General features: G+C 44.3%; 1 protein-coding gene across 1 annotated transcript; it reads right to left on the bottom strand.

Moving 5' to 3' along the window:
- Positions 1-7,602: 7,602 nt before the first annotated feature.
- On the bottom strand, positions 7,603-9,921 carry LOC123485220 (D(1) dopamine receptor-like). The gene is made up of 5 exons (XM_045216126.1): positions 9,479-9,921; positions 8,949-9,215; positions 8,650-8,876; positions 8,372-8,502; positions 7,603-8,039 (listed from the first exon to the last, which is right to left on the bottom strand). The coding sequence occupies exons 1-5, from the start codon at positions 9,734-9,736 to the stop codon at positions 7,603-7,605; spliced, it is 1,320 nt and encodes a 439-aa protein (XP_045072061.1). The 5' UTR covers positions 9,737-9,921.
- Positions 9,922-10,828: the final 907 nt, after the last annotated feature.

Here is a 10,828-nt window from a genome sequence, read left to right as displayed (position 1 = left end):
TCCCTGATGGGGAGTCAACTAGACTACAGTAGACTGTTAAATCCCTGAGTCAACTAGACTACAGTAGACTGATAAATCCCTGATGGAGAGTCAACTAGACTACAGTAGACTGATAAATCCCTGATGGGGAGTCAACTAGACGGCGTCAGAAAGGGGCTTGTTTACATTGGAGTGAATACGACAACGTCCAACTTCAGATGCAGCTCATGCAAGTTAACAAACACGTAATCAGATGGCTGTCAACTACAACATCACAGATGTCATCGGAGGATTGATTACCAAGAGAGTTGTCATCAGAGGCTTGATTACCAAGCAAGCTAGCAGTAGAATAATATACTTGAACATATCTATAGCCATCAGTCTTGCGTGTTTTCATGGTCATCACTCGATATCTGTTAACGTTGCCCAGGTCCCGACATCAGAGTTAGCTATTCTGATACATTTGCTTGTAAACAAACAAAAAAATTATAGTATCGTCAGCATCAATGGTGGACTTTCACCTGAATCCAATCAGAACCAACAATGACAACCCTTCTATAACAGAAACCATCCAGAGGCCTCTTCACTATCTCATGTTCACACACTTACTCCTTCAAACTTACATGCATATCAACATGACCTCGGTCTCTGCTTACATGCATATCAACATGACCTCGGTCTCTGCTTGCCTGCATATCAACATGACCTCGGTCTCTGCTTGCCTGCTCTCCTCAATATTACATCACCTCCTTCATTGGACTGATCTGAAAGAACTGACCAGGTGAAAGCCATGCAGCCTAATGATGAGCCACAACCATAATGGTTGACTTCCTGCCCGACTACGTTACGGCAGATGCCAGATCTCTCTCTCTCTCTCTCTCTCTCTCTCTCTCTCTCTCTCTCTCTCTCTCTCTCTCTCTCTCTCTCTCTCTCTCTCTCTCTCTCTCTCTCTGTCTCTCTCTCTCTCTCTCTTTATCTCTCTCTCTCTCTCTCTCTCTCTCTCTCTCTCTCTCTCTCTCTCTCTCTCTCTCTCTCTCTCTCTCTCTCTCTCTGTCTCTCTCTCTCTCTGTCTCTCTCTCTCTCTCTCTCTCTCAATTCAATTCAATTCAATTTAAGGGCTTTATTGGCATGGGAAACGTGTGTTAACATTGCCAAAGCAAGTGAAGTAGATAGTAAACAAAAGTGAAATAAACAATAAATATTAACAGTAAACATTACACTCAGAAGTTTCAAAAGAATAAAGACATTTCAAATGTCATATTATGTATATATACAGTGTTGTAACAATGTGCAAATAGTTAAAGTTCAAATGGGAAAATAAATAAACATAAATATCTCTCTCTCTCTCTTCTCTCTCTCTCTCTCTCGTCTCTGTCTCTCTCTCTCTCTCTCTCTCTCTCTCTCTCTCTCTCTCCCCTCTCTCTCTCTCCCCCTCTCTCTCTCTCTCTCTCTCTCTCTCTCTCTCTCTCTCTCTCTCTCTCTCTCTCTCTAGCAGTGTAACATCAGTTAACTAACCCTCCCTCCTCTCTGACCTGTCATGTGTACTTACTTCTCTATTCAACCCTAACACACACCTCAAACACTCAGAACCAATTAACATTTCCCACGGGAACCATTATCTGCCGCACCTGCTGCCCTCAGGGCACATTTAGCCGTCGCACACCCCAAGTGGCAGGAAATGGGTGGAGTGTGCGCCAGTTAAAAGCTTCTCTAAGCAGTAATGGAGCTAGATCCCAAGGGTTGGTAAGATAATTTAAATGAAGGATATGAAACAAGGACAGTCATTAGGCAAACTCTTATTGACTGTCTGCGGACTCTATGTCCCAAATGGCACCCTATTTCCTATATAGTGCACTACTTTTGACCAGGGCCTATAGGGCAAAAAGTAGTGCACTATATAGGGAATAGGGTGCCATTTGGGGTGTAAACCTATGTAATCCCTTTAGAATAAAGTCTTTATAGAAATACACTTTAAAAATACATTAAATGGCTGCCTAGTTTGCTGAGAAATACAATTTCAAAAATACCCTTACATACCGTAGATATTACAAAATAACCTTATGGGTCATTCCATGAAATGAGTACCTTTTGCATCCCTTTGATATTTTAAGTAGAAATTGTGCACCAATATTGAAATGTAAAAGCCTCATATTAAATGAAATGGCCTTTAATATAGACCACATGGATAGTTCAATAAATCAGATTCGAACCCACTTCGTCCCACCATTTCTCAAAGTTTCACCATCATTGTAAAGCCCTAGTTATTGTGTTGCTTTGACATAAGTCATTTCTGAACATTATATCCATTCGATTAGTGATTCATTTAGTGATTCATTTACGTCTGCCCCACATATTCGGGTCGGCCCTGTTAAGTGAACAGATTTTTGGCCATTGTCTGGTGTTTTGTGGTGGGAAACTGACACGTCAACCATGTTACCCATATGTAGACAGGCTAGAATTTGTTTTACAATAAAAACTGTTTTGCATTCAATTACCCCTCCCGGTTGCTCACAACAAGCTTCCATTCCTCCTGTCACAAGGGGATTTATGACTGATTTAAGATGAAATCATCCACCCTGTTACGGTCAACCCTGTTACTTTATTTGGCACTTACTATAGTCATTTTTTTTGTATTTTACCACTTGAGATGGAAAACATGTTTTTTCTGAATTTGCTCTTTGTGGCAGAATGTTGAAAATGGGTGAAATCAGAGTTTTTTTTGTTTTACGAAGTTACACTTCTTAAAAGGCATGAATTGGTAGAACAACCCTTAAACAGCTGCATGAAGGACTGAATTGGTGGAACGACCCTTAAACAGCTGCATGAAGGACTGAATTGGTGGAACGACACTTAAACAGCTGCATGAAGGACTGAATTGGTGGAAAGACTCTTATACAGCTGCATGAAGGACTGAATTGGTGGAAAGACTCTTATACAGCTGCATGAAGGACTGAATTGGTGGAAAGACTCTTATACAGCTGCATGAAGGACTGAATTGACTTGTACATCCAGACAAGTCTTAAACCAGCACCTTACATCTGTATGTAGCTTAATGGCTAACAGTTTAAAAACAACATTCCAATCATATATTTCATGTAAGCAAATATGTTTGTTCTTTTGACTTTTGAGAGCGTTCAAATGAAAGATGAAACAGGGACAGTCGTCAGACTCCATTTCCATCCAATTGGCAACAGATTTTCATGCAAATATTCTAAAATCCGCATAAAAACAATATGCTAATTTTCCCACCAGAAAGAGTGTGTTTCCATCAAATTGATTTGTTGCAGATTAAAAGGCTGTGCTTGATGACGTAGTGCACATAAAAAATAACTTGTACAGGTACATTCCCATGTACCGAATAAAAAATACAAGTTCAATGGGTTTCCATAGCATTTTCAACTCTACAGATGGTTTTGTCAGAAAGAAATGTTGCGTTATATATAAGCCTAGCGAATGTGCTCTCTCTGGTCTTGGCACAACGCGCACTAGCCAACAGCTCGCAGACACAGCGCGGGTAAACTATTTACAATGAGATTATTATAGACAAAAGAGTGAGATTATTTGTATTTGTCAAAGGGCAGCCAAGCACCAGGGGAGTCTCTCAATTTGGATTGAATTTAATTTAATTTACATTGAATATTCCAGCCCATTAGCCAGACAAAACCTGCTCAACAATAAATAGTGCCTGAATTCATCCTCAAGCCGACTACTTCTTTCCTCATTGAAAGGCTATTTTATGTCATATTTATTTTAAAAAAATACGTGTATAAAAACGGTACATAGCTATAGATAGTACACTGCATAATGAAATAGTCCCTAGTAAACTAGTGTTTTGAGGGTGGACTGGCTATAGACTGGTTTTACGCACGACTTTCTATCCAAGCTGGGAGAGAGCGCGAGGACGGCTCTATTGTAGGTTCAGGTAGCGCTGCAGCCAGTTCTTAGCCTATACAGGACTGTTGTGGATTCAAAAATCAATCAATTGGGTAGCTGTTGCATCAAACATTTATTTTACAATCTGCAATGTTTGAATTTTCACCTTTCACCCCTGAACAAGTGATGACATTATTGTCAACAGCCTGCAGTGTAAAAATGGCAGTTATTGCGACACCATATATTCCTATTGCTTCGTGAAATGTTAGACTTAACAGGAAATTACGACCAAATAGGCATACCAATAAACATTTACCCCATTATCTAAAGCAAAGCTAAGTCCAGAGAAAGTGCGTTACGCCAGTGAACTACTCAATATTATTTATAGATCGGTCAGTCAACGCATTACGGGTTTGATGTTCTCGAACACGGACCACAGCCAAAAGCCTTACACATTTAAACATTTGTAAAAATACAAAAACAACATGCCAATAAAACATCTACTTTAAATAAATATTGTGGTCCTTTAACTCTTTGTTTTTCTACCCAAAGGGTCAGATGTGTGTAGGCCTTAGCGTTTGGTCTTGGTCTTCTATTACAGAACGCTGCACACTAGAACCACGATAGAACACTGTAACTAGATCAGACACTAATAGGAAAAAGTCAAGGGCAGCGGTTGGTTGTTGTATTACTGCATGTTTTATTGAGACCCTGGAGGTGTGTTGAATGAATAAATGACAGAAGACTGGTGTACCAGGATGTACCAGCCCTGTTGTGGTTCGTGAGCATGGCTTAGAAGGTCAAGCACTCTCATGTGAGCTTTCTCTCTCTCTTTCTGTCTCTCTGTCTCTCTCTCTGTGTCCATTTCTGTCATTGTGCCCCTGTCCCCTCTCTCTCTCTGTTTTTGTGTCTCTCTCCATCCCTATCTCTCCCTCTCTCCCCCTCCCTCTCCCCCTCCCCACTCTCCCTCTCTCCAAAGACCTTTCCTGTCCTGTTTACATCACAGTGACCTTGTTTCATACAGATGTATGATCTTAATTTGAGCCAGTTTGCTACAGCAGGAACATAATCCTGCAGCAACAGGAAATGTGGATTATTATGTGGGTTATAATTAATGGACATTTTTGTAAGGGTTGATAATTTTTTTGTAAAGGAAAATCAAGTTTGAAATGCTGGTCAGCTTTCCACCAAACAGGAACCAAACAGATGATGACAGGTTCACCGTCCAGGGAGGGAAACTAGAGGTGGTAGGGAGGGGGAGAGGGAGGTTACGCAACTAAAACACCATCTCTCTCTCTCTCTCTCTCTCTCTCTCTCTCTCTCTCTCTCTCTCTCTCTCTCTCTCTCTCACTCTTCCTTTCTTTCTTTCTCTCTCACTCTTCTTCTCTCTCTCACTCTACCTCTCTCGCTCTCTCTCACTCTTCCTCTCTCTCTCTCTTCCTCTCTCTCTCTCTCTCTCTCTCTCTCTCTCTCTCTCTCTCTCTCTCTCTCTCTCTCTCTCTCTCTCTCTCTCTCTCTCTCTCTCTCTCTCTCTCTCTCTCTCTCTCTTCCTTTCTGTCTTTCTCTCTCTCTCTCACTCTTCTTCTCTCTCTCACTCTTCCTCTCTCTCACTCTTCCTCTCTCTCTATTCTTCTCTCTTCCTCTCTCTCACTCTTCCTCTCTTTCTCTATCTCACTCTTCCTCCCTCTCTCACTCTTCCCCTCTCTCTCTCTTAAACATAGACACACAGACACTCTCTCTCTCTGGGCTTAGCTTTTAGTCAGAGGCACGCACATACACACATTCTGCATGTTAGGTTATGGATCAGAGAGATGTGATTCAGGAAACCTGCTCGCAAAGCCATTCCAACCAACCTCACGGGTTACAATATGCAACCTGGGTTCAAATACTATTTGAGAAATTAATTTAATTGATTGCATCCAAATTGGCCATCTAAATGTATATGATTCAGATAATATTCAATAAATATAGTAGCCAACATCTGATTTGGACCAAACTTCTTCCTACCAATGAGTAAGATATGAGGAATCCAAAAAGAACCCACGGACCCCTCACACCTCATGCCAATACACCCCAACCACCAGTATACAATATCAGTTCTCTATGTTGGACAAGTAGTATGAAGCTGCGGCTTGGAGTATTGCTTCACCATACTATGTAATGTATTCCCTGTGAATCTGGTGATGCTTCTTTCCCCCTGTTCAGAGAAATTAGTAATTGAAGTCGCTTGCATTATTTACCATAAAGTAGTGTGACTACCAGGTTTTGACTACTAGATGTCGCTGTTCATGCTATATCGTCACACTCTTTTATCAATTTTGCTGGCCTCTTGTGTTTATGAAATAGATCAGATTTCCTTTGCAACTTTGGGTAGAAACCAATAGATTTGGCTCATTATTAAAATAAATTGTGTGGTCAACCTCACAATTCAAGCCAGTCATCCATGGAAGCAATTCGGTTTGTCCTCCTGTGCCAACCAGGCATGAGGCAGGTCGCACTAACCCCTAACCAGGGATAGGACGTGATTAACAGATGAATGATTTCTCGCTCGCATGACAGAGGGATAAGAGGAGAGGGAGACAGAAAGGGAGAGAAGAGTAGAGAGAGAAGGGTAGTAGAGTAGAGACAAAGGGAAGAGAGAAGGAGGGAAGGGGGAGGGGCGGGGTGGAGGGAGGGAGAGGAATAGAGAGAGAGAAAAGAGGGAGGGGAAGTGAGAGAGAGAGGAGGGTGGAGAGAGAGGGAGAGACAGAGAGAGAGAGAGAAAAGGAAGCGCTGGTTGTGAAACTTTGTATAATAGATGCTTAGAAAGACCCTGGATGGACATCATCACCGTCACCGTGACATGACATCACACAAGATCCCCAGAGACTAGAGAGATAATCCCATATAATCTGAGAAATACAGAGGCTGTGTCCCAAATGGCACTATGGATCCTGGTCAAAAGTAGTGCGCTACATAGGGAATAGGGTGCCATTTCAGACGCATACAGTGTCACACTTCCCCCACAAATAAAGCCCATAGGTCCAGAACAGATATGATCGTAATGATAGAGAATGACGGTTTTTAGACACAGACACAGCCGAGACACAGCTCAGCTCAGGGCAAATCTTTCGATTCTTTTAACCTATCCCTTTCTCAGATTTAGGCCTACACCAATCAGGACTTGATATTGACCTAATGCAATTTGTGGAATGACTCTTATATAGCAACGGTATTTACCTAATGCAACGGCATTCTACAGCAGTGTTTCTCAATATGGTTGATCCTTTCTCCTTGAGGGACCACTTACATAAAAATAGGTCAGATCAGCGATATATTACAGACCTTTGGTGGTTCAAGAACTAGAGTTGAAGAGAACATTAGCCTAGAGAATTCCTGGAATATGTCCCTATTTCAATCCATCCTCGATGCTCGTTCATGAAATTGGCCATTGAATGTTTTGGATAAACCTATTTTCCTGATATATGTAATCCATGAACAGCTGAGCCGATGCTAGTAGTGGATGCATTGTAAATCAAACCACTACAGACATCAATGGTACAGTCAGTTTGGCACAGCTTGAAAAGTTCATCAGAAAGTATGTGAGGGGATCATCTGAGTCCGTCGTTCCCTATCCGTTATGTCTGTTTTACAATCCTCCGTGGGACAGTCGCACACCGGCTCCGTAACGTTATCGTCCCTCTACGGTCCGTTAACGTTGCCGGTGGCGCCCTGCTGTCATCTCTTCCTCTAACCGGATCCACCTCACAGTCACACACCGCTCGTTACAGCTCCTCTACTGTCAATTAACGGTGTCGGTAGCGCCCTCCCCCTAACCGGGTTGGGGATTACACCAGATGTGACACTGCCCCTACCGGCGCCACAGCCGGTATCGTAAGCCACGCCCATCTCAGTTGTGTTGAGCGAGTTCTTCTTCTCCGTCCCGGCGGCCTCGTTGCTCGCCAAGACAACGGTCTCCACGCGCGTGGCGCTCGTCGTCCAGCCGCCGAAGCACCCGTTGTCTCCATGGCAACCCAGCAAGCGGAGGAACGCCTCGCGGAACTCAGTGTTGAAGGCGTAGATAATGGGGTTTAAGGAAGAGTTGCTCCAACCGAACCACACGAAGACGTCGAAGGTGGTTTCACTGACACAGTACAGCTGGGAGGAGGGGGAAGGGTCTGACGAGGTTCTAGAGGCTGTACCTGGACCTGTGGGGGGGGAACACGGGCATGAGAGTTAGACAGGGATCGTGTGTCTGGGGGGCTGCTCTCAGATCAGTGATAATTAATAAATAGTTGTAGTGTTCTGGCGCTTTAACCAAGAGTTCAAAATATTGTCTGGGACGGGAATGTAAAACTGAAGTGTTAAAAAGAAGGTTCGGGAAGGTTCACTTGTTGTGCCCTGACCAAGGGGCTTGCCCCGAAACACATCATCAATAAAAAATACTGAAGGGGAATTATGTTGCCGACCTGAACGTTCTTTCAAGGTGACAGTGAATAATATGTTGACGTATTTGAGTTCAAAGTTCATAGTAGCCTACCTGGGCAGAAGGGGACGGCACAGTTGAGGAGGAAGAACGGGAACCAGCAGAAGACGAACACCCCCATGATGACAGACAGAGTCTTCAGAACCTTGGTCTCCTTCCTAATGGAGTACCTCAGGGCCCGTTGTGGGGGAGGAAGATCAGGATGATGATGATGATGGTGGTGTTTTGGGGATTTGGTGGTTTGGTGAAAGATGGAGCAGCGGTGTTTAGAGCGAGGAGGAGGATGATGATGATGATGGAAAGCGTGCACATGCCCGTCTGCATCCACAGCCACGTGTGGGTCTGAGCGGCAGTTCTGTGCGTGCTCTGCGGCTCGCTCCAGAGAGGATATCCTGCGTATCTGGACCTGGGCGATACGGTAGATACGTGTGTACGTGACGACCATGATCGCCACGGGGATATAGAAACTGATTAACGAGGAGGAGATGGCGTAAGTCCGACTCAGACTCGAGTCGCAGTTCCAGTGTTCGACAACGCCGCCATTCGCCTCCTCCGCCCCGTGGAGTTGATGTACCCCGCTGGCGTTATATCCGGTAACGTCCCGGGTAAATTCGTCACCGCTCCCGGTGATTCCGGCAATCCCAGCCCGGTGCCAGTGGAGCTGAACGGGCACGAATGATATCACCACGGAGACCGTCCAGGTCACGCCGACCATGACGAAGGCCACGCGGCGGTTCATCTTCCTCTCGTAACGGAACGGGCTGGATATCGCCCAGTAGCGGTCCACGCTGATCATGCACAGATTCAAGATGGACGCCGTGGAACACATGATGTCGCTCGCCACCCAGGTGTCACAGAACGCACCGAAGGGCCAGAACCCCACCACCTCTGCCGCCGCCTTGTAAAGAAAGAGAGAGTGAAGGAGAGAGAGACAGAGAAAGAGAGAGAGAGACAGAGAGAGAACGTTTATTTTAGTGTCACACAATAATTTTAGTGTCACACAATAATACAACTGACAAAACAAATTACCGATTTAAAAACCACATTGAGTCAATGAGAATTGAGACACTGATATCATTTTTATAGGCAATCATAATATCAATATGTTATCAATCCATTTTCAATCAATTATTTATAAATCAATCGATTACAAGACGTTACCTTCCACGGCATCACAAGCAGCGCCACGAGGAGGTCCGACAGCGCCAGAGACACAATGAAGATGTTGGTGACTTTGGCGCGCAGGTGCCGGTAACGCAGAACCGCGGCGCACACCGTGAAGTTTCCCAGTAGGGTCCAAAGGATGAGCAGGGAGAGGACGCAGCCGATGAGTGCGCGAGTGGCGGGTAAATCCGTGTGTGGGTCGGGCAGCTGAGGCTCGCTCTCGTTCTCTGCCAGGCGGTGGCTCGCGTTATGCATGCCTCGTCCGTTCCACCGTCAGATGTTCAGTGGTGCTGAAAGTGTGTCAGACAAACACACTTAAAAATAGCTCACTAGACTCCATACCGTATCCCGCTGTATTCCGATTAATGTGAGAGGGATTTTTTGTTAATCCAATATGTATTTCCTCTCTCTTTCCATTATCTCTCTCCCTCCCTGTCTCTCCTTCTCTTCTCCAATCTCTCTCCCGTGCGTCGAGCTGTAAACCTGTATCTGTGTCACTCAAACCGGGATGTGCGGCTGGGCTGTGTTTCTTCCTCGGGCTGAATGAGAAACTCTATCTGTGATGCTCTCTCTCTCTCTCTCTCTCTCTCTCTCTCTCTCTCTCTCTCTCTCTCTCTCTCTCTCTCTCTCTTCTCTCTCTCTCTCTCTCTCTCTGCCCGCTGTTCCGTGTTTTGCTTTTGGAGACCACGTGCAGCAACAGCTGGTGAGAACCGCTGTTACAGAACCAACGGAACGCATGAGCGCTTGGAGCACAGAGAGAGAGAGAGAGAGAGAGAGAGAGAGAGAGAGAGAGAGAGAGAGAGAGAGAGAGATTGCCTCAGGCATGCAGGGTTTCCCACGGCTTGTACAGAGGTAAAATAGTGTGCTATGCATCTCTTCTTTAATGTTTTAATATGCATTTTAAATATCCATAAGAACGTATTAATAGCATATAAGCATAATCTAAATTTCTATTTAGTAAATGTATAAGTGTGGTGGCCAAACCATCCAAGTCCATTTGTTCATAATTTAGAGATTGACAGTAGGCTGCACTATCTATGTTGAAGTTCAAAGATTAGTATTATTGTAATGTCCCATAGGCCTACACCACAGTCTAGTGTGCATGGTTTATTCTGCAGAAATAAATCATAGCAGCCCCCCCCCCAGTAGGTGGGCCTGGCTCCTATGCCCTCCAAGGCCCACCCATAGCTGCACCCCTGCCCAGTCATGTGAAATCCATAGATTAGGTCCTAATGAATTCATTTCAAATGACTGATTTCCTTATATGAAATTGTTGCATGGCATAATATCGAAGTCATTGAACTAATCAGTTGGTGTATAGAATTTAAAGAACTCATGATCATTCAT

Source organism: Coregonus clupeaformis, unplaced genomic scaffold (genome assembly GCF_020615455.1).
Source record: "Coregonus clupeaformis isolate EN_2021a unplaced genomic scaffold, ASM2061545v1 scaf0616, whole genome shotgun sequence".
Taxonomy (NCBI): Eukaryota; Metazoa; Chordata; class Actinopteri; order Salmoniformes; family Salmonidae; genus Coregonus; species Coregonus clupeaformis.
This window is presented reverse-complemented; position numbering and strand designations above follow the sequence as displayed.

Coding starts and splice junctions, on each gene's coding strand:
- LOC123485220 (XM_045216126.1), bottom strand. CDS start 9,736: ATGCATAACGCGAGCCACCGCCTGGCAGAGAACGAGAGCGAGCCTCAG. Junction 9,216..9,478: donor TGCTTGTGATGCCGTGGAAG/GTAACGTCTTGT, acceptor TTTCTTTACAAG/GCGGCGGCAGAGGTGGTGGG. Junction 8,877..8,948: donor ACCGGGCTGGGATTGCCGGA/ATCACCGGGAGC, acceptor CATCAACTCCAC/GGGGCGGAGGAGGCGAATGG.